The sequence below is a fragment of the Lytechinus variegatus genome, chromosome 11 (genome assembly GCF_018143015.1).
Source record: "Lytechinus variegatus isolate NC3 chromosome 11, Lvar_3.0, whole genome shotgun sequence".
NCBI lineage: Eukaryota > Metazoa > Echinodermata > Echinoidea > Temnopleuroida > Toxopneustidae > Lytechinus > Lytechinus variegatus.
Window position 1 is genome coordinate 19,251,550 of NC_054750.1, and position 25,048 is coordinate 19,276,597.

The 25,048-nt window shown below is 35.6% G+C and overlaps 1 protein-coding gene across 2 annotated transcripts; it reads right to left on the minus strand.

Annotated features, from left to right (window-relative positions):
- Positions 1-389: 389 nt before the first annotated feature.
- On the minus strand, positions 390-6,384 carry LOC121424024 (leptin receptor gene-related protein-like). Of its 2 annotated transcripts, XM_041619597.1 has the most exons (6): positions 6,332-6,384; positions 5,006-5,083; positions 4,536-4,728; positions 3,266-3,373; positions 1,233-1,273; positions 613-700 (listed from the first exon to the last, which is right to left on the minus strand). In XM_041619597.1, the coding sequence occupies exons 1-5, from the start codon at positions 6,364-6,366 to the stop codon at positions 1,265-1,267; spliced, it is 423 nt and encodes a 140-aa protein (XP_041475531.1). In that variant the 5' UTR covers positions 6,367-6,384; the 3' UTR covers positions 613-700; positions 1,233-1,264. The 2 variants fall into 2 exon arrangements, with proteins under 2 accessions (XP_041475530.1, XP_041475531.1); XM_041619596.1 differs by lacking the exon at positions 1,233-1,273 and having other exon boundaries at positions 390-700; positions 6,332-6,383.
- Between the last annotated feature and the right edge of the window lie 18,664 nt (positions 6,385-25,048).

Consider the following 25,048-nt stretch of genomic DNA (forward strand, 5'->3'; position numbering starts at 1 on the left):
AGAAATTTACACCAAATATTGTGCCTTTACACCTTATTTTTCATTTTTGTTTAGTCCTCCCTCATTAATTCCACTAATCCAGGCTTTTTTCTACTCTTGGCTTTATACTTGCATCTAATAATATATAACATATTCGTACATTTCCTATTTATGCCAATCTGTCTGGAATAAGAAATATTTCTTCCATGATATAAACCATGGCCGGAAATCTCTTCCAAAAGGTAGGGGGGACAAGGGGCTTGACAAGCAAAAATATAAAAAAAGGTTATCACCCAAAATTTAAGGTAATTTATACAAAAATAAATTTGACAGGCAAAAAAAAAGATTGTCATCCAAAAAGTAAGGTCATCTCGTCCTAAAATACACATTTTATTTCGAATTATTTCTTACCATCATAAAGACCACAAATAGTAAAGTGGGACATTTGATATTGTGTCCCCCCTGCTATTTTGAGTAGGGGGGCACGTCCCCCCTGGGATTTCCACCCATGATATAAACAGAGGGCAGAATTGCACAAAAAATCATAGAATTTTCTGAAAGCTTGTTCCATGTTAACATACATGTACACACACAGTTTTCCATTTTGTTAAAGAGAATACAGTATATGGCATTTCAGGTTAAGCTTCGGGGCCTGGGGACGCCGAACACAAAATCCTTTCCTACCTACAGTCAACGAATGCCCATGGATCTATATCAATGACTGGATGGCACAGTGGAAAAATAGAAAGGGAAAAAGAGAGAACAACTCTGGTTTATGGCACTATTTTCAAAGAATCATTGTTAAGGTCAAGAACATGCTTTAGCTATGAATTGTGATTTCAAATAGGATACCTATTATACTAGAGTATCATAAAATCATTTTTTTTACTCTACAATTTCTTTGGATTAGGATAAGAAAAGTGGTGACAATAAGGATATTCTTAATAAACTTTCTCTACATATATACAAGTATGTAACAATATTAATATATTTACAAGGTTTGATCTTGTTAATAAAATTTTTAGCATCTTCTAAATAATGGCAAAATCTTATACATGTATTTCCTGACAAATTATACTTTTGCATTTAATACTTAATACACTACTTTTAACAACTGAAATTAAAAAAAAATAATGTGTAGCCATTCTGATAACCATTCAACAGATTTCATGATTGTTTTCTCTTTTTGGTATAAATTCACAATGCAAGATGTTGACATTCATGTACATGTATATTTCTTGTACAATACTAACCTTCTTGTCTTATAATTAGTGAACCATCTATTTCACCAAGCCTTCAAAAACAGAGAATATCAACAAAAAATGAAGATTACATTGTGAAATGAGTCAAGGAAGGATTAATCAAATAAAGGAATAACAAGAAAAAATATATTACCGCATTTACGAAAGGTATGCTTGTAACATACTCACAAAACTAATAAATAACAGTTATTACAGTTGTTCAGAGCCTAGTTGAAATCACAATTTCTTGCTAGGTCACCGAGGCATGGCATGCAAGAAATATTTCGATCTCAGAGGGAGTCGGGTATGTGAAATTAGGGTTCGTTAGGCCTATATACTGTATAGATCTTACTTCTAATTACAGCCCAAAATATGGAAGGTGTCTTTTAGATATTGTTAGCTAAACCGTTACTTCATGCACGCATTCTCTCCCATAATATATGTATCTAACTAGGAATCAACATAAATGTATCACCTTTTTTCTGGCTTCCAGAAAGAAATTTGAGGTTTCAACAGGGCAAGAACATTACATTCAATTTAATCAAATTAAATTAAATTCAGAAAAATGATTAATGAAAAGAAATAGTTTGGAGCAGTATTGGATAAATATTGATGAGTCCCGTCACCTTGCATGCATTTATGCATCAAATGAGTATAATACAGAGAACTTTATGGTTTGTAAGCAGAAAAATAAAAAAAAAGCAGAATTACTCCAAGAAATATTAATATTTGAAATGTGCTACTTTGATGCAAATCTTCAGATTGCCGTTTTGGTCAATGGACTGTATTTGTGGCGATTATCCCACTTGTTGTAAAAAAAATGTTGATTATTTGATTTCTACTTTTTTCATAACCATCTTCATACTTGGCCATAGAAAAGTTTTTCCAAAAATTAATAGACAATTTGATATCAATTATCAATGGGGAAAATAGCCTAGCATTCTTTCAAATCTAGGGCCCTATAAACCTAAGCTGTGCATTTGATCATAGGGATTTTTTTTTTACAATTGATTACATTGAACACCATATACAATATATCATTCAAATTAACAGTACAATCAATCCCTAGGGTGTGTGTATCAGGACCTAGATGAGCCCATTTGCAGCTTTTGTATTAAAGATGGTTATATCTTCCTGCTCATTTTAAGAATAGTTACATGTATTTATCAAATTTGGATTTCCCACGATACTGCTTTAATACACTTTAGGGGAAAATATGTTCTTTTAAAGCACCGAATAACAGAAGAGAAACACTAAATCTGCAAAATGCCATAATCAACAGATAAATGCAATTTCATTGTAATGCAACCTCATTTTTAGCAGTCATGATAAATAATGTATATACACCACATGAAAAGTAAAGAATTAATATGCCTTTGTTGATTATTAGTAAATATATTATATATAATCAGACCTAAACCCCAAAACAAAATAAATTTACTTCATTTAATTTTATTATGTTTGGCGCAATATGGGCATTAAAAGGAAAGTTCATTCTGACATTGACTTTGCTCAATATATAATTTATTAAATATTTATCAAAAGATACGGGAAGATATAAGAGGAGACATATCAGAATATGTCTGATAAAACAGAAATTAGTGTCCTTTGACAAATATTATTTTACTGAATTTCATTTGAATCATCAGTAAATGGAAGGCTATTAGTGGTGAGCTGGATGATGAAAAGAGATGCCATTTTGATAATGATTGACCAAAAATTAAAATCATAACTTTCCTTTTTATTCATCAAAATCGCTCCATCCTCACTAACTTGTTCCTCATATCAATTCTGAAACATCTTATGAGAGCAAGTCAATGTTCGGGTGATCTTTCCCTTTAAATTATACATCAGATTGATTTCCTTGGATCATCCCAGCTCTTCACAAACAGTATCACATTATTTGGCACCACGATTCATTTTAAGATATTAATGTGGGTAACGTAAATAAAGAAAGTGTGTGAATTGAGGAGGTGGGAAAAGGTGCAGTGCGGGTTAGGGAGAAAGGGCATGAAGATGGAAAGGAGGTTGTTAAATCACCACACCTGGAACTCAAAATCATCGTCTTGTCGGAATATTCTGAAGAAGATGAGGATTGTGATGAAGCTCCACGTGTTTCCAAACAGCACAAGGAGAAGGGCTTGGTATGTTAACTGTATCGAAATGAAGAAAATAAATAAGTATTCGTATCGTATACATCTCCAACAAAAATTTATGACCAAAGGTCATTCATATCGGGGACAGGGCACTCAAATAAACAACATTGCTACACATGCGACTACAGTTTGGGTCAAAATATTGCAGAATTCAAACATTTACTATGCACTTTCTTATTTTCTGGGCACCTATTCTCTTAAAGAAAGTGAAAACCCTAGAAAATATGCCTTGAATCCATGCATTCTCAGTCACCAGAAAATCCAGACTAATATGACGGGGAAACTTATGACAGGCCAGTAAGCATTTCATCAACATTTTCATCCGACAAGTTGTCAGATCTGACAACTTCCATAATTTTGATTGGCTGAGAACATTGTTACTGTGGTGAAAGTCAGATAAAATGGGACTTGTCAGACAAAATATCTGACAAATCCTTCCATGAAACGTTCCCTTGATTTAACAACAGAAACACACCCCCTCTTAATAATTTTTGCTTTCAGCTTTAGAAACACAGTTCATCAGAAATCATTTCAAATTTTACATTTAGAAAATACAAATATTACCATACACGTTGTGTTAAAAATACGCCTTGAACCTCTCTGATTATCTCTATGAAAACGAAGTTGCATGCCTCCCCTCCCCCCCCCACACAGCTACATTTCCCTTGTACAAAAGTATATCTTCTTGCCTAATATTTCTGACATCTTTCTGTTTCTTTGAAGCTCATAGCTGAAATAGGTACCCTTGTTAAATATGCTGTATTCTGTGATAAGCTTTGTACATAGATTTCCTTGTTCGGTACGTAATGGGCTTACCAGGTTACTACTGAATTACATGTATATCATTCCGAAATACTTTATACAGAGATCACCGGGTTCCAGTAGGTAATGGATTAATCTGTTGACTAATGAATTCTGTAATTCCCATAGGCTTTGTACAGGGATCACCTGGTTCCATTAGGTAATGGGTTAACAGGTTGAATACTGAATTATGTAATTCCCAACAGCTTTGTATAGGTATCTCCGAGTTCCAGTAACCAGCTGACTACTCTCTTCTGTAATTCCCACATGGTTTGGACAGAGATTGTCTGGATATGGTAAGCAATGGGTTGAGCAAAAAGTTATACATCCCAAACCAGACAGAAATCAGAATACCTACCGTTCCAACATGCATTAGAACCATTGGTAAGCCATACGCTGACAGCACTATGCCGGAGGTTAAGAAGATACAAAGCTCTTGCAGAGCACTACTAGTAGCGTCCATGTTGTCTGACGTGGCTAATCGCTTGCTGATCAACATTGGGACTGGACAAAGGATGTAGAACACCAGGACAAACATCGGCCACCATACTCTGAAAAGGTCAAGTGATGAGGAAAAAGAGTTATACATGTATCTTTGGCATCACAGTCTTGTTAATATGCTGCTGGGCGAATAAAGGCCACCGCAGACCTTACAACTGTTCGCAATCCGATTTTGGAACAAATCGCACTTTGCTCATTTTCTGAAAATTTTCTTTGATGATCGAACTTATTGACATTCATACGCTGTTTCATTTGTATTTAACAGCTTTTTGAAGCATGCCACATACAAATAAACATATATGTTACCTTGAGAGAATGTTTACTTACTGTCCAAAACCAGGGATTGCACATGCAAGTACAATCATTAGAATTCCCATGGAGGCTGAGAAGGCTAAACCCACTAAGCTAAAAGTGAAAAGGAAAAAAAAGAAATATTTAATAAATTGAGGAGATACCGGTACATATATCAGCATAAGGTATATATTTAAAGTGTTACACGCATGTACAATTGGCCTATTACTTCATGGATCAGTATCTGCAAAATAAATACCCTTATCAACAACCTTGCTTTTAGCCCCCCCCCCCCCCCCCACTTGTTACTCAGACTGCATATTATTCATCTTGTATGCATCATACAATCTACTTGAGTTCATTTATTCAAACTATCAATTACAGCTAAATCTCATATATACACATGTACATATACTCTCTACTTATTCACTAAATAATTGTGGATATTGATAAAATCAAATCAAATAGAGAAGTATTCTTGTTTTGATATTATTACAATGCTCACTAAAACACATGACCTTATCTTTTGACGGTTCTTATAATTTTATTCATTGATTTCATTTTTCCATCCTTTCAACATTTATGAAACTTAGAGCATTCATATGAAGGAGAAATATTCATTTGTAAACAATCATATTCATCAACCAACTAGATCTCTTCAAGCCACATGAAATGTGAATTATTTTCAAACCTTTTCAACAAAGAATACATTAGACACATTCTACTTATCATAATTAAAGGGAGATTCATTTTACAGGATAGTTGATTAAAAACATACATGTACATTGTGAGCTTCATTTTTTTTTTGTTGATTGAAAGTCTTCCTAACATGTAAATATCAATTGCTTCCATGTAAGAAATGGTTGCAATAATGGTGTGGAATATTTTACCCTCGTTACCCCCAAAGTTTCCAAAACCTGGGGGAAAGATCATTTGTTCACTCATCCTCCAAGTTATGGAATAGCCTCCCTGAAAACATTATACAGTGTTTGCCCTCTGAAACTTTCCAACAATACCTTAAAACATTTCTCTTCAATTCTTTATTTCTTTTATAATTTCCTAAAAAGCGCGTTGAGCACTCTACAGAGTGGATTCGGTGCGACAGAAGTCTAATTATTATTATTATCATTATTATATTTAAGCACACAAAGCATCCAGGGACACTCATGACACTAGCTTGACAAATATTACTTAATACAGGTGGAGGGCTGGGAGGGCTTCAGCCCCCCCCATTTTTTTCCAAAACCATGTACAAAAATGACCATGCAATTGTGATTTTTTGCATGATCAGCCCCCCCCCAACTTTGAAAACCGTTCCGCGGCCCCTGTAATAGAAATGAAAGAAGTATAAAATGAACTTACCCTGTGATTTGCCCAGAATTTGAATTGCAGTCCATTGCAAGTTTGATGAGGACGATACAAATTAGAAGTGAAAAGGAAAAGAAAAAAAAATGAATCAATCATTAGCAAAAACTGTTGACAAATCTAAGCCTACTTTTTGCCACTACTGTGACTGTCTCTTCATAGAAGACTAATGCTGTAGAAAGTATTCATCAAACTTCAAAAAGAAGTGATTCATTCCTTCCTTTCTCTCTTCCAATGAAGGTATAAAACATGACACAGTTTTCACCTTTCAGAATCTGTAACTAAATTGAACATGTATGATGAAGTCTTTTATTTCTCCGGTGTGCATAAATACATGAACAAGCAGAGATTCACCCAGCAAGGTTCAAAATGACATGCTTGATCTGGGAAAGCATGCATGCGAGTATTCCTCGGCTCTCTGATTCAATAATACAGGTATACTTGAATTACAGACTTATTAAAATTTCATTTTTTTGTGTAACTGTTACTGGTAGTCTCAACTTCTGTAAATTGAGCTCAAGATAGATCGTTCCTTGGCATCATAAGGCATATCCTGTATAAAAGCTACAGTATACATTTGCTATAAATTTCATTGTTTTTTACAAACTACATGTGTGGGCCAAAATATAGGAAAAAATAAACTCATTTGCTTTAATAATACCCACTGAGCATGTTTTATTTTTATTTTATTTTTTTCTTTGAAAGGAGTTGCATTATTTTTCCTTAGCTACACTGTATACAATGTACAATATCATCTATCAAGATTGATTTTTAAATCTTAAATCTTTGACAGAGGAAAAAAAATCTGTATTTAACACAACTGCCATACCCTTTCATTTTTCTGTCAAGATTGTTAAATGCAAATTGTATTTCTGACTAATTTGTTAACTTTAAGTTCTGATTCGATGTGGAGCTCATTCTTTATAGAAAATTAAAGTACCATGTTTTATATTATCGGTGAAAAAAATAATCTAGAAAATTTGTACAGAATATGACAATACCAATTCTCTTGTTTCCATCACCATGTTAAGTTCTTGTTTAGTAAAAGAAAACTGAATAAATAAAATTTAAATTTCTTGTGTTTCATGAATCTTAAAATCTCAAACGGGTTTCATTTTAAAGATACATTCCCCCTATTTGATTCAGTTGATATTTAAATCAATTCAATACGACATACATGTAGGTGAATGCAAGGGCCCTTGGGAGGTAAGAAACCCTCCCCACCCCCCCATTTAATTGGGGATTCAGTCAACACTCACTACCAATCAGCTATTTTTCACTCGCTATTACCTGTAAAATCAGAGAACAAATAGATTCAGTGGACCGAATCTATAGTTCTCTGGTTTAAAAGGTAAGAGTGAGATAAAGACAGCTGATTAGTAGTGTTACTAATGATGTAAATGCAGTGGGAAATTTGGTAAGCAGCCCCCTCCCTCAAATTTATATTTGGGATTTTCTTGTTCACAATAACATAGGTGGATCCATATTGAATTAAAATGACACCTCAACCCCCCCCCCCCATGGGTATAGGAGCTTCCACCCCAAAAGCCTTATGTTGCAGATTTGGGAAGTATAAAGTAACCCCTAATCCCCCCCCCAAAAAAAAAAATGCTTTTCCTTTAGTGCCTTCGCCCGAGGCTCCCACCACTAGATTCGCCTATGACCATCACCATGTTGAATGAACTGAACAAGAAAAATGGGGGGAAAGGGGAGTGGGCTTGTTGCATTCAATTGAAATTAAAAAGATAAAAAGAGAAATACCATGGAATATCTCATTCAATAATTTCCTCAACATGACCATAACGTTTATAAAATTTTAGCCATCAATCACATTATCAAAATCTTCAAAATAAATCTAGATTAAAAATAAAAAAAGAATGAGAGGTGGGGGGGGTGTTGTGTTGACTTGAAATATCAACTGATAAGAAAAAAAATATCCTTTGTCTTGACATTTATTACCAAATATAAAGTAATTCCCCAGAGTTCTGACATGCCACACCTCCCTATTAATACTTTAGGAAAGTAACAAATTATTGCAGTTTTACGTTTCATGAAGCTGTTCGTACATGTAAGTTAAGAGCGACTTTAAGAACGACTGGTGAACCTTTCTTACGCGCTATACCATTTAACACAAGAAAGGATCACCAGTCAATCTTAAATTACGAACTGCTTTATGAAACACCCACCAGGTAATATGGATTCTGTGTTTTGGATGGTGAAATATTAAAGGTTGGTCCCTAGCCCAGACGTAAACAACCAAATCTGCTTGATACACAAATTCTTAAACCTCAATCTCACACACACACACTCATACCTCAATATGTGATCATGATGACCAGAACATGGACTGACATGACAGAGTCTGAGTATGTAAGCCCTTGGCCTCATAGAAAATATACAGCAAAGGAAAGACTCTAATTGAAACTTAAATTGAATGACAAGTCAATGACAAATGTAAAATGTTAGTGACACGAGTGTCAGTCAATAGCATTTCAAAAAGCCGCTATTAAAGAGATGGTCCAGGCTGGAGATATTTACATGTACTTCTCAATAAATACCTAAATTCACAAAGCAAAATGCTGAAAATTTGACCATAATCGGATAACAAATAAAGTTATTGAATTTCAAAGATTTGCGTTATTCCGGTGAAAAAGTTCTAGGCATGTCTTTATGAATATTCATTAGGCAGGCTGATGATGTCATATCCTCACTCGTTCTTTTCTATTTTATTATATGACATTAGGTGTATTCTAAATTTTTCTAGCAAGAACAAATACAATTAGATTGACATAAAATCTTAATGTCGCCCACGAAATTATTGCTGAGCAATAACAACTCAGCGGCCCACAAGCACCACATGCTCGAGCTCCGCTTACCATTTAAAAATAATCAAAAATCTGCACTCAAAGTCATGAACAAGCCTTGAAAATAGCAAGGAAACAGTTTCAAATTCCGAAGTTACGTCTTTTTTCATGTACATTTTTCCATACACATGGTATGAAAAAAAAATCAACGTAAAGGTCGGGAAATATTTGCACGTATAGGGGTCCATTATGACTAGTTACCACCATGTGCAATTTCTGATGTGCATTTTCCCCTACATTATTCGAATTACACAGGAAATAAATCCCAGAGTCTAGTAACCTTACATTAGTGAGTTGTCATTCGGCTTTGCTTTTCAAAACGGCCTACTAACATAAAAAAATAACTTATCTTATTTGCTAGTTATAACTTTTAAATTTGTTTTAGTTTTCTAAGGAATGAGGTAAATATCAGACAATAAATCATCAAACAAATCTCCATCTATTTTACAAGGCCGGCGGGAGGCTCACACATTGTATGCATTGGAGCTTGTATACTAGCTAGCCAGACTGAGCTCTGTCTCTCTGCCAGAGCTGTGGGGACAATTCGCTCAGTAAAGGCCTCAATGATGGTGATTTTCTGTTTCAGACAGAAGTTACATTTCGGGTATATTCAAAACTGCTAATAAAGTTTGATGATTTCTTCATTGTCATGTATATTTAAGTTATTGATGAGTTCATTCTCACCGAATTTAGACTCCCCCATAGAGAAATGCAATTTTCGAGGAGATCTGCGTCCCGGGGGGGCACTTACATTGACAAGTGATACCATGCGTGACAAAAAAACATGTAAAAAGGATGTCTTTTTCACGATAGGGAAAGTTACATACGTAACATGATAAGGGTGTCAAAACACAAAAATAATGGAAAAAGGGTATCTATTTCGCTAGGAAAATTACGCGTTTAGGGTCAAATTTGCGAGGATGATAAAACAAAATTAAAATGTTTGATTTATAAAGGATGTACTTTTGCCCCAACACTTCGTGTTTAGAGTCCGATTTGCGCGAGGTGTAGAAGGTGGGGTCGTATTAGACCAAATAAGGTAAAGCCGACGATGGAAGGACCCGTAACAATAAAATATTACTGTTCTTGTTTAGGGGTTCATTTCAGGGAATATTTGCCAAGAGTATCATTTGTTTCCAACACTTTTTAAGGGTAGGGTTTCACATGCCAATACTTGTTAAGGGGTGCATTTTCAGAATATGGAAATTACGCGATTAGGGTGCTTTTCGAGACCCCATGCTCACGCATGGTACATGTATCCACTCATGAATGGAAGTGCCCCCCCCCTGGGATCTGCGTTTTCAAAGAACTTCAGGAAAAGTTAGGATATGTGGGCCTTTATTACATGACCGAGTACAGGTATTGTACTGGAATAGATGGAGTAAAAATTAGATATTGAATTCATTTATATTCATCAAGTTCAACTCACAGTCACACACACAAAAACACATCCACATCCAAGATTCTAAGCATGAAAAAAATAACTTAAAAAATCATACAATATTATTATTAAACAATAAGAAATAATTCATATTAGTGTACAGGTATTCCTCAAAATACAAAAACGTAGCATTCGAAAAGAGCCCCCAAAATGCAAAAAGCAGCCCCGAAAGGTAGAAATGGAGCCCCCGAAATTTTACGTGAAATTGAAAATGGAGCCCCCGAAAAAAAAAAATCCTGAAATAAACAAAACTGTCTTTATTAGAGTATCATAACTTTCGTATTTTACATCCGATTTTGATAAAATTTTCAGCGTGTTCAGCGTTATGCGAACGTTAGTTTGATTAAAATTATTCAAATCAAATTTTCTGGGGTGAACTTGACCTTTTTTTAGTTTATCAGAAGTTCCAGTATTTTTTTATTTCCTTTCTTTCGTTTTTGAGCAATTATAATAATGTCTTGCAAATGAACATTATGCCTAACACTAGGGATTTGTTTTGAATTCTGGGCTCAGGCTCAGCTGTGGGCTGCTTGCCATAGTTTAGCAGCTTAATGGTGTGTTTATACTAGCCTTATAGCCAGATGGGATTTTACCTCATGTGCAATTCCAATGAATGAATCACAGAATTGTGATAAAGTCTACTAGATACGTGTGCAGAATAATTACATGCGCTCATTAATTATAAAGCCCTTAGTCTTGCTGACTGACTTCAATAGCATTACGAGTCAGTCCGTGCATTTTACACTCCGAAGCCCAGATCTAAGCTCATATTAAACTCAAACGAAGCAGACACATCCATCAAAAAATTTGCAATCCATTTTCTTCATGCCATGATTATACTCACTCGCTATTCCAGCCATTTCCCCAATTTTGTTTTCTAATTCGATTCAGCTCGACTCGGAGTCGTCATCGGTGGTAAATTCTATTTTTAGCCAATGTAATACTACCCGAACCCGGAAGCAAAATTTTTACCCGTACATTGTACCCGGATATCCGAAAAACAACCTGTTTCTATCTCTCTCTCTCATCTTCTTTTGCATGATAGCAGACTGTGATTAAAACTAGTTGGTGTTGTTTGTTAGGGTGTGTTTTTTGGGGGGGAGGTTAAGGCGCTAGATGCTCCCCCCAATTTTCCACGACAAAGAATAAGAAGGAAAGGAAAGAAAAGGAAAATAGGGTGAAATATATTTTCTGAATAGGCCTAGATATAGGTCCAAATTAATCACAAAATTTGATTTTTGTAATAGAAATGTCGCAATTTTTGCTTGAAGGAGAATATATGTATGCATTGAAATACATAATCTTCTCACTGTATTAATAATATTCAATTTCATTAGAAAGTCTAATAGCCTATACAGACAGGACATGGGTGTCGATCCGGGGGGACGGGGATATATCCCTCCAAAAAAATATTTCAGGTAGGGGGATGGCCTGTGTAATCATCCCCCAATAATTTTAGGTCGAACAATATATTTTAGTAATGTTTATTGTTATCATTATTATTGTTATTTGCATTGACGCCCAATGGCGACAATGCATTGTTCTTGTTCCATATTCCTATTCCGTAATCTTTGCATTGACGCCCAATGGCGACAATGCATTGTTCTTGTTCCATATTCCTATTCCGTAATCTTTGCATTGACGCCCAATGGCGACAATGCATTGTTCTTGTTCCATATTCCTATTCCGTAATCTTCTTCTTCTTCTTCTTCTTCTTCTTCTTCCACCAAAATCCCATTTGTTTAACACATGGTTTTGTTAGCTCTACCCTGACTCCGTCCCTCATCCAAATTCATCCAAATTTGGTAGACATGTTGTCCAGCATCCCTAGTTGTGCCTCTCGTCTTCCATTTTCCAAAATCACTCATGCATGACCATCCAGGCGCCATTTTGTCAATTTCAAGTCCATTTGCATACCATTCTTCATTCTTTCATATCTCAGTTATCCTGCATGCTACAGACTTCTAACAAATTGCTATAGATAGTCCAAGAGTTGCTCCATCATCTGCGACGTATAACTTGACCTTTAAAATGCCATCTTCATGCCTTAAATTCAAATCCGAAATAGCCTTCCTTCAAAAACTTCATATTTATTGAAATGTAATGTCTAAAAGTCGTAAAATGGCCGTAACTTTTGTGTTTTTATTCATTTTGCGCTCATTCTTTTAGAAATTGATCACGGTATCATAACATACACGCTACTAAGTTTTCACGCATCATTGATCTTCCGTCATTGAAATAGCGCCCTCTAAAGTTTCAAAAACGCTTACCTTTGAATGCCCCTCATTGCGTCATGCATGGCCAAACCCGTACCCTTTCTTGGATTTAGGGTCTTTAAGATATGCCCTTTCATGCCATTTAAAAAAATATATACCTTACAACTGACGAAATATCTCAAAAATGCTCCCGAAAATCAGCAAAATACCCAAAAATGCACTTTACTGCCAGCACAACTTCAACTTGCTCTTATTTCCTTATTATTGAAGCTTATTCTTTTTAACTTGGCAGATATGAGTATTGATATATACTTAAACAGTTCGTTAATGTTTTGTAACAGAAACTAACAAATTGCTGACGGTAGCTTAAAATTATTGTGCAAAACCTTCATTTTTAATGTCTTTCTTTATATGGCATTTACTTCCGGTCTATTGCTTCCACACAAATAAAAGTGGTATCAATGTCACCGCATTGGAATACTCTTTCCAGTGATACCAAATACGACATAGGTTACAACAGAAAATTTCAAGATAAGTCAATCTGAACACATGGTATACTGCTCACAATGCACACATTTTCAACAACCACGTATGGGCCGCCAATATGGTCTAAAAAATTTTACTCGAGAATGTAACTTCCTATGGACAGCAAAATGTGCTAATATCCAATTTGATTAACATGTAATATTTGTTAGTCCTCCCCTGCCACCGTTCCTCATCAAAATTCATTCTAATTTGGTAGACATGTTATCCATAATTAGTGACCATAACTTTAGAAATAGCGCCCTCTATTGCAAAGTCTTAAAATAGTTGAATTGCCGTAACTTCCTTTGAATTTATTTTTGTCTCATATTTTCAGGGTTTGCCAATTGTATCATTTCACATAATCTAACTGTGTTTTACGCATCAGTGACCATTCCTTTAAGAAATAGCGCCCTCTAATATTTTGAGAATGTATATCATCTACAGTTTTCTTTCTATCTCTTTTTGTTTCTTGCCCTCTATTAAATCAGAGGCGTCAATGCATGCACATCGTTCTGAAACGATTGCAGTTCTAGTCTTCTTCTTCTTCTTCTTCTTCCACCAAAATCCCATTTGTTTAACACATGGTTTTGTTAGCTCTACCCTGGCTCCGTCCTTCATCCAAATTCAACCAAATTTGGTAGACATGTTGCCCAGCATCCCTAGTTGTGCCTCTCGTCTTCCATTTTCCAAAATCACTCATGCATGACCATCCAGGCGCCATTTTGTCAATTTCAAGTCCATTTGCATACCATTCTTCATTCTTTCATATCTCGGTTATCCTGCATGCTAAAGACTTCTAACAAATTGCTATAGATAGTCCAAGAGTTGCTCCGTCATCTGCGACGTATAACTTGACCTTCAAAATGCCATCTTCATGCCTTAAATTCAAATCCGAAATAGTCTTCCTTCAAAAACTTCATATTTATTAAAATGTAAAGTAAAAAAATCGTAAAATGGCCATAATTTTCTTGTTTTTATTCATTTCGAGCTCATATATTCAGGGATTGATTACAGTACCATATCATACATACTACTCAGTTTTCACGCATCACTGATTTTTCGTCATTGAAATAGCGCCCTCTAAAGTTTCAAAAACACTTACCTTTGAATGCTCCTCATTGCGTCATGCGTGGCCAAACCCGTACCCTTTCTTGGATTTAGGGTCTTCAAGATATGCCCTTTCATGCCATTTAAAAAAATATATACCTTACAACTGACGAAATATCTGAAAAATGCTCCCGAAAATCAGCAAAATACCCCAAAAGGCACTTTAATGCCAGCACAACTTCAACTTGCTCTTATTTCCTTATTATTGAAGCTTATTCTTTCTAACTTGGCAGATATGAGTATTGATATATACTTCAACCGTTCGTCAACCTTTTGTAACAGAAACTGACAAAAATCTGACGTCAGCTTCAAATTATTGTGCAAAACCTTCATTTTTAATGTCTTTCTTTATATGGCATTTACTTCCGGTCTATTGCTTGGGCACAAATAAAAGTGGTATCAATGTGACCGCATTGGAATACTCTTTCCAGTGATACCAAATACGACATAGGTTACAACAGAAAATTTCAAGATAAGTCAATCTGAACACATGGTATACTGCTCACAATGCACACATTTTCAACAACCACATATGGGCCGCCATATGGTCTAACATTGTTTACTCCAGAATGTAACTTCCTATGGACAGCAAAAGGTGCTAAAATCCAATTTGATTAACATGTAATTTTTGTTAGCCCTCCCCAGCCTGCCACCGTTCCTCATCCAAATTCATTCTAATTTGGCAGACATGTTATCCATAATAAGTGACCATAACTTTAGAAATAGCGCCTTCTATTGCAAAGTCTTGAAATAGTTAAATTGCCATAACTTCCTTGTTTGAATTTATTTTGGTCTCATGTTTTCAGGGTTTGCCAATTGTATCGTTTCACGTACATGTACTCCAACTGTGTATTACGCATCAGTGACAATTCTTTTAAAAAATAGCGCCCTCTGATATTTTGAGAATGTATATCATCTAGAGTTTTCTCTTGATCTCCTCCTGTTTCTTGCCCTCTATTAAATCAGAGGCGTCAATGCATGCACATCGTTCTGAAACGATTGCAGTTCTAGTCTTTGCATTGACGCCCAATGGCGACAATGCATTGTTCTTGTTCCATATTCCTATTCCGTAATCTTCTTCTTCTTTGCATTGACGCCCAATGGCGACAATGCATTGTTCTTGTTCCATATTCCTATTCCGTAATCTTCTTCTTCTTTGCATTGACGCCCAATGGCGACAATGCATTGTTCTTGTTCCATATTCCTATTCCGTAATCTTCTTCTTCTTCTTCTTCTTCCACCAAAATCCCATTTGTTTAACACATGGTTTTGTTAGCTCTACCCTGACTCCGTCCCTCATCCAAATTCATCCAAATTTGGTAGACATGTTGTCCAGCATCCCTAGTTGTGCCTCTCGTCTTCCATTTTCCAAAATCACTCATGCATGACCATCCAGGCGCCATTTTGTCAATTTCAAGTCCATTTGCATACCATTCTTCATTCTTTCATATCTCAGTTATCCTGCATGCTACAGACTTCTAACAAATTGCTATAGATAGTCCAAGAGTTGCTCCATCATCTGCGACGTATAACTGACCTTCAAAATGCCATCTTCATGCCTTAAATTCAAATCCGAAATAGCCTTCCTTCAAAAACTTCATATTTATTGAAATGTAATGTCTAAAAGTCGTAAAATGGCCATAACTTTCTTGTTTTTATTCATTTTGAGCTCATTCTTTCAGGAATTGATAACGGTATCATAAAATACAAGTTACTGAATTTTCACGCATCATTGACCTTCCGTCATCGAAATAGCGCCCTCTAAGGTTTCAAAAACGCTTACCTTTGAATGCTCCTCATTGCGTCATGCGTGGCCAAACCCGTACCCTTTTTTGAATTTAGGGTCTTCAAGATATGATCTTTCATGCCATTTAAAAAAATATATACCTTACAACTGACGAAATATCTCAAAAATGCTCCCGAAAATCAGCAAAATACCCAAAAATGCACTTTACTGCCAGCACAACTTCAACTTGCTCTTATTTCCTTATTATTGAAGCTTATTCTTTCTAACTTGGCTGATATGAGTATTGATATATACTTCAACCGTTCGTCAACCTTTTGTAACAGAAACTGACAAAAATCTGACGTCAGCTTCAAATTATTGTGCAAAACCTTCATTTTTAATGTCTTTCTTTATATGGCATTTACTTCCGGTCTATTGCCTGCGCACAAATAAAAGTGGTATCAATGTCACCGCATTGGAATACTCTTTCCATTGATACCAAATACGACATAGGTTACAACAGAAAATTTCAAGATAAGTCAATCTGAACACATGGTATACTGCTCACTATGTACACATTATCAACAACAGAATTGTACAGTGTCTATTGCATCGGTTTCGTGCAAAAACGAACTGGCGGTACTATGGCACGCCATTTGTCCAATAAGGCGATACACTCAGTTTATGCATGCACATCGTTCTGATATGTACTTAACACTGGGTTACGTTGATGAATTGTCAGCGAATTTGTATGCTTATTTCCATTACTCTCTCTGCGTCTTTCTCTCTCTCTCTTTCTTCAGCGGCCACATGGTCTAAAAATGGACGAAATTTGTTTGACTCGAGAATGTAATTTCCTATGAAAAGCAAAATCTGCCAATATCCAATTTGATTAACATGTAATTTTTGTTAGTCCTCTCCTGCCTCCGTTTCTCATCCAAATTCATTCTGATTTGGTAGACATACTATCCATAATTAGGGACCATAACCTTTAGAAATAGCGCCTTCTATTGCAAAGTCTTGAAATAGTTAAATTGCCATAACTTCCTTGTTTGAATTTATTTTTTGTCTCATGTTTTCAGGGTTTGCCAATTGTATCATTTCACATACTCCAACTGTGTTTTACGCATCAGTGATCATTCCTTTAAGAAATAGCGCCCTGTAATATTTTGAGAATGTATATAATCTAGAGTTTTCTCTTGATCTCCTCCTGTTTCTTGCCCTCTATTAAATCAGAGGCGTCAATGCATGCACATCGTTCTGAAACGATTGCAGTTCTAGTCTTCTTCTTCTTCTTCTTCCACCAAAATCCCATTTGTTTAACACATGGTTTTGTTAGCTCTACCCTGACTCCGTCCCTGATCCAAATTCATCCAAATTTGGTAGACATGTTGTCCAGCATCCCTAGTTGTGCCTCTCGTCTTCCATTTTCCAAAATCACTCATGCATGACCATCCAGGCGCCATTTTGTCAATTTCAAGTCCATTTGCATACCATTCTTCATTCTTTCATATCTCAGTTATCCTGCATGCTACAGACTTCTAACAAATTGCTATAGATAGTCCAAGAGTTGCTCCATCATCTGCGACGTATAATTGACCTTCAAAATGCCATCTTCATGTCTTAAATTCAAATCCGAAATAGCCTTCCTTCAAAAACTTCATATTTATTGAAATGTAATGTCTAAAAGTCGTAAAATGGCCGTAACTTTTGTGTTTTTATTCATTTTGCGCTCATTCTTTTAGAAATTGATCACAGTATCATAGCATACATGCTACTAAGTTTTCACGCATCATTGATCTTCTGTCATTGAAATAGCGCCCTCTAAAGTTTCAAAAACGCTTACCTTTGAATGCCCCTCATTGCGTCATGCATGGCCAAACCCGTACCCTTTCTTGGATTTAGGGTCTTCAAGATATGCCCTTTCATGCCATTTAAAAAAATATATACCTTACAACTGACGAAATATCTCAAAAATGCTCCTGAAAATCAGCAAAATACCCAAAAATGCACTTTACTGCCAGCACAACTTCAACTTGCTCTTATTAGGTGATCTGTCAATTATTGACAGATCACCTCTTGTGTTTCTACGAATTTTCTTTTTTATTTATTTCTTTATTCCTTTTATTAGGTGGTCTGTCATTTATGACAGATCACCTTTTAATTTCGTCAGAATTTTCTTTTTATTTCTTTCTTTATTTTTACGGATTTTCTTGTCGCCAAGTTATCTCAAAATAGACTTGATCAATTTCATTGAATTTCATGTCATCTATAGGATCTGTCATGGACACGTCAAAATAAGCTTTTCAAGGTCATCACGTCATGATGACGTCATCTAGGCGCCATTTTGTAAAATCACATTATCAATCACATCTCCATTATCAATTATCAAAAATCAATCAAATTTACATCACATCAATTTCAGGTCAAGGTTCATTAGGTCATGTCATCAGAGGTCACCTAGAGGTCACGACGCGCGCGTACGCGCGCATCAAAATTTTAAAATGCTCAAAATCACTTTTTGACCAAACGAGAGTATGTTTTAGGTCATTCTAAGCATTTCAAACATTTGCGCGCGCGCACGCATGCGTGCGCGTTTCCGCGCGTAACGCCTAAACGCAACACAAAATCACCGTTTTTTTTACATCATTTCATTGATAATAAAATTCTGAACAATTTGATACCTTGATCAACCTTCTACGACCATTAATAACGAAATTAACACCCGTTAAAGTTTGCAGCACGTGTGCGCGCGAGCTCTCACTATAGGCCATATATGGGCAAAAACATGCCTATTGAAAATTCACTGTAGCTCTTTAAATAGTCCGTTGACCCCCAATTTTTTTTTCATATATCGATAGAGTATGAGTTGTAGATTTGATTTCATGTCATCAATGTCCCTAAATTATATTGTGACGTCATCAAAATGGCGCCTAAACTAAAAATTTCATTTTTTCAAAAATGACGTCATCAAATTTATGCAAATTTGGTTGTAACTTCTCGAATATAGATCGTTTTTCGCCCAGATTTCGATATGTTGTAGTTTAGAATGTACTCTTTCTCCTCAGTTAACATGATTATTCGTTTTGAGAAACGCATCATTGCGTAAAACAGCGATGAAAAGAGGCATGTCATTTTTCCTCATTTTGCGTGTAATCTCTATGGGACATGACTTTTTCTCAAAACCAGATTCGACATTCCTCTATTTCGTGAGCCATATCTCCATTTTTTCTTGTCAGTTTTCTTTAAGCTTTTAGTATGTTGTAGCTGAGATTCTAAGCTTTCGCGTGTGTGCCCTTCATTTTTTGATCAGATGCCGGGATCATGCCCGTATTTCACTTGCAAAATTGGACTTGTAATTCTCAAAATTGCTTACGTGTATTCTCTATGGGGAATATCGTGGCTTTGACTGCTTTCTAAAGGGCGCGGGTTCGAGTCCTGGGGTGAACAAGATGAATTTTTTTTTCACTTTTTTTTTTCTTTTTGCCACTTCTTACATGATCCTTTATGATAATTAAAAGGTATAAAAGTTTAAATTTAGCAAGATAAAATAGATTATAATTGCTTTTTTCATATCACATGTATTTTGCGTGTAATCTCTATGGGACATGACTTTTTCTCAAAACTAGATTCGACATTCCTCTATTTCGTGAGCCATATCTCTATTGTTTCTTGTCAGTTTACCCTGAGCTTTTAGTATGTTGTAGCTGAGATTCTAAGCTTTCGGAAATGTGCCCTCCATTTTTTGATCAGATGCCGGGATCATGCCCGTATTTCGCTTGCAAAATTTGAATTGTAATTCTCAAACTTGCTTACGTGTATTCTCTATGGGGAATATCGTGGCTTTGACTGCTTTCTAAAGGGCGCGGGTTCGAGTCCTGGGGTGAACAAGATGAATTTTTTTTTTTCACTTTTTTTTCTTTTTGCCGCTTCTTACATGATCCTTTATGATAATTTAAAGGTATAAAAGTTTAAATTTAGCAAGATAAAACAGATTATAATTACTTTTTTTCATATCACATGTATTTTGCGTGTAATCTCTATGGGACATGACCTTTTCTCAAAACTAGATTCGACATTCCTCTATTTCGTGAGCTATATCGCCATTGTTTCTAGTCAGTTTTCCCTGAATTTTTAGTATGTTGTAGCCAAGATTCTAAGCTTTCGAAAATATGCCCTCCATTTTTTGATCAGATGCCGGGATCATGCCCGTATTTCGCTTGCAAAATTGGAATTGTAATTCTCAAATTTGCTTACGTGTAATCTCTATGGGGAATATGCTAGCTCAATGGATAACGCATTTGACGTGTTCGTCCGTATTGCTGACGTGTAGGTCCGTGTTCCTGACGTGGTGGTCCGTGTAGCTGACGTGTAGGTCCGTGTTGCTGACGTATTGGTCCGTGTTGACGACGTGCTCTGCCGGCATGATCCGTGTAGATCCGTGTGAAGCTACCGTGTTGATGCCGTGTTCACAGTCATCTGGGGCAAAACTATCCCGGACCTCCCCGGATCATGCCGGCATTGCCGTGTTGATCCGTGAGGTATAATCATCTATCTTGTATGTATCTGTTTGAAGATGTATGTCTGACGATTGTCATCACCACATCAATAATCACATTTAGTAATGGTCAAAACTTATTCTTAGGATGTCTACGATCAAGATTATCAATGATATCTAAATGATTTATTTCATACATCAGCCGACACTGAATGACAAATCATGACAGACCACCTAATTCGTCCGCATGACGAATTAAATTCTAGTTTATTTTTCTTTTTCCACCCTTTTCTTGTTCCACCAAAATCATCAAAACTATTCAATCAATTTTCATCAAAATATTATCAATTATGGACAGTTATCATACAATGTGTACGAAACAAGTTCAACGTCAAATGGTCATCGTGACGTCATCTACGCGCCATTTTGTAAAATCACATTATCAACAATATCTCCATTATCAATCATCAAAAATTAACAATATTAACATCAAATTAACTTCAGATCAAGGGTCAACTGTCCATGTCATCAAAGGTCATTTACAGGTCACGACGCGCATGTACGCGCGCGTCAAAATTTTAAAATGCTCAAAATCACTTTTTGATCAAAGTAGAGTACGTTTCAGGTCATTCTAAGCATTTCAGGAATTTGCGCGCTCACAGGTTTTCGCGCGCGTTTACGCGCGTAACGTCCTTACACAACGCACAACTGCACTTTATTTTACATCAATGCATTTTTTATGAAATTCCCAATAATTTGATACCTTAACCGACCTTCTACGACCAGTAATAAAGGAATACGCCTCCGTCAAAGTTTGAATTACGCGCGCAAGCGCGCGTTCACAATAGGCCAAAAATGTGCAAAAACATGCTTTTACAAAATTCTATATAACTCTTCAGATTGTCCGTTGACCCCCAAATTTTCTTTTATATTCGGATAGAATAGGACTTGTAGATGTGATTTCATGTCACATTTGACAATAAATTTTATCATAACGTCATCAAATTTTCGTCAGAACTAAAATTTTCCATTTTTGTTTTATGACGTTTTGATAATTTTGGAAATATGACTATAACTCCGTAATCATTGGTCGTTTTGGGCCCGGTTTTCTACATATTGTAGCTGGTTTTATATTCTTCCAAATTATTTTACAATCTTATCATTTTAAGCAAGAGATCATCATAAATATTAACAATGTATAAAAGTATATCATTATGATAAAACTTGCACTTGAAAATTCAATTTGAGGTTAAATTTCATAGTTGCCTAGAAAGTGTATGGCAGTTACTGTGGTCGAATGGTTAGTGCATCTGCCTTGTAATGCGAGGGTCCCTGGATCAAAACCCATCAGGATCTATTTTTTTTCATTTATTAAATTTTGTCTCATTTTGCGTGTAACCCCTATAAGCCAGTTTGTGGTTCCATTCTGCGCATAATAAGTTCATTTGTACTAAAGTGACATGATTGTTTTATATTTAATGAGATATTAGCAACAACCTTGATGCCTTGAGTTTTCTTTTGAATTGTGCGTTTCAATACACGCATAAAAACAACAATGCGTGTACTAGCAACTGGTATTTCAGAGTTGGCCAAGTATTGTTATAAGAACATGCTGAACGCATTCCAAATACCTCCATCAGTGTTCATTGCTTTGTTTTCTATTCACTTGGTCTATGCAATTTCTCCATCCTGCTATGTAAGACATGCTTGCATAATATCTTGCAATGAAATCTACCTATCGTAATGTAAGAAATGAAACGTCATTTGGTCATGATTGTTCATGAGGTAACCAAAAATCTAGTCTATGGATACTGATTTAAATTTTTCAAAACTGGATTCTAGATTCTTGCTTTCATCACCACTGCTCACTATTTCGTGTTATCACTTCCTAAATTTGAATTGTCATTCTTTAGAAAAGCAAGTTTTTTTTTACAATCTTATCTTTCAAATAATGTCTTTCAACAGTATTCAACATGTCCTTTCATTAATAAAACTGCGCTTAATATCATGATGCTCATATTGATCTGCATTGACATGGTGATCATTATAAAAAAATAGATCATAATCATGAGATTCACAGACAGATCACCTAATTCGTCCGTAAGACGAATTAAAATTCTAGTTTCCTTATTATTGAAGCTTATCCTTTTTAACTTGGCAGATATGAGTATTGATATATACTTAAACAATTCGTTAATGTTTTGTAACAGAAACTAACAAATTGCTGACGGTAGCTTAAAATTATTGTGCAAAACCTTCATTTTTAATGTCTTTCTTTATATGGCATTTACTTCCGGTCTATTGCCTCCACACAAATAAAAGTGGTATCAATGTCACCGTATTGGAATACTCTTTCCAGTGATACCAAATACGACATAGGTTACAACAGAAAATTTCAAGATAAGTCAATCTGAACACATGGTATACTGCTCACAATGCACACATTTTCAACAACCACGTATGGGCCGCCAATATGGTCTAAAAAATTTTACTCGAGAATGTAACTTCCTATGGACAGCAAAAAGTGCTAATATCCAATTTGATTAACATGTAATATTTGTTAGTCCTCCCCTGCCACCGTTCCTCATCAAAATTCATTCTAATTTGGTAGACATGTTATCCATAATTAGTGACCATAACTTTAGAAATAGCGCCCTCTATTGCAAAGTCTTAAAATAATTGAATTGCCATAACTTCCTTTGAATTTATTTTTGTCTCATATTTTCAGGGTTTGCCAATTGTATCATTTCACATAATCTAACTGTGTTTTACGCATCAGTGACCATTCCTTTAAGAAATAGCGCCCTCTAATATTTTGAGAATGTATATCATCTACAGTTTTCTTTCTATCTCTTTCTGTTTCTTGCCCTCTATTAAATCAGAGGCGTCAATGCATGCACATCGTTCTGAAACGATTGCAGTTCTAGTTGCATTGACGCCCAATGGCGACAATGCATTGTTCTTGTTCCATATTCCTATTCCGTAATCTTCTTCTTCTTCTTCTTCTTCTTCTTCTTCTTCTTCTTCTTCCACCAAAATCCCATTTGTTTAACACATGGTTTTGTTAGCTCTACCCTGACTCCGTCCTTCATCCAAATTCATCCAAATTTGGTAGACATGTTGTCCAGCATCCCTAGTTGTGCCTCTCGTCTTCCATTTTCCAAAATCACTCATGCATGACCATCCAGGCGCCATTTTGTCAATTTCAAGTCCATTTGCATACCATTCTTCATTCTTTCATATCTCAGTTATCCTGCATGCTAAAGACTTCTAACAAATTGCTATAGATAGTCCAAGAGTTGCTCCGTCATCTGCGACGTATAACTTGACCTTCAAAATGCCATCTTCATGCCTTAAATTCAAATCCGAAATAGCCTTCCTTCAAAAACTTCATATTTATTAAAATGTAAAGTCAAAAAATCGTAAAATGGCCATAATTTTCTTGTTTTTATTCATTTCGAGCTCATATATTCAGGAGTTGATTACAGTACCATATCATACATACTACCCAGTTTTCACGCATCACTGATTTTTCGTCATTGAAATAGCGCCCTCTAAAGTTTCAAAAACACTTATCTTTGAATGCTCCTCATTGCGTCATGCACGGCCAAACCCGTACCCTTTCTTGGATTTAGGGTCTTCAAGATATGCCCTTTCATGCCATTTAAAAAAATATATACCTTACAACTGACGAAATATCTGAAAAATGCTCCCGAAAATCAGCAAAATACCCCAAAAGGCACTTTAATGCCAGCACAACTTCAACTTGCTCTTATTTCCTTATTATTGAAGCTTATTCTTTCTAACTTGGCAGATCTGAGTATTGATATATACTCCAACAGTTCGTTAATGTTTTGTAACAGAAACTAACAAATTGCTGACGTCAGCTTAAAATTATTGTGCAAAACCTTCATTTTTAATGTCTTTCTTTATATGGCATTTACTTCCGGTCTATTGCCTGCACACAAATAAAAGTGGTATCAATGTCACCGCATTGGAATACTCTTTCCAGTGATACCAAATACGACATAGGTTACAACAGAAAATTTCAAGATAAGTCAATCTGAACACATGGTATACTGCTCACTATGCACACATTATCAACAACAGAATTGTACACAGTGTCTATTGCATTGATAAACTCAGTTCATGCATGCACATCGTTCTGATATGTACTTAACACTGGGTTACGTTAATGAATTGTCAGTGAATTTGTATGCTTATTTCTATTACTCTCTCTACGTCTTTATCTCTCTCTCCCTCTCTTTGTTCAGCGGCCACATGGTCTAAAATTGGACGAAATCTGTTTGACTCGAGAATGTAACTTCCTATGGAAG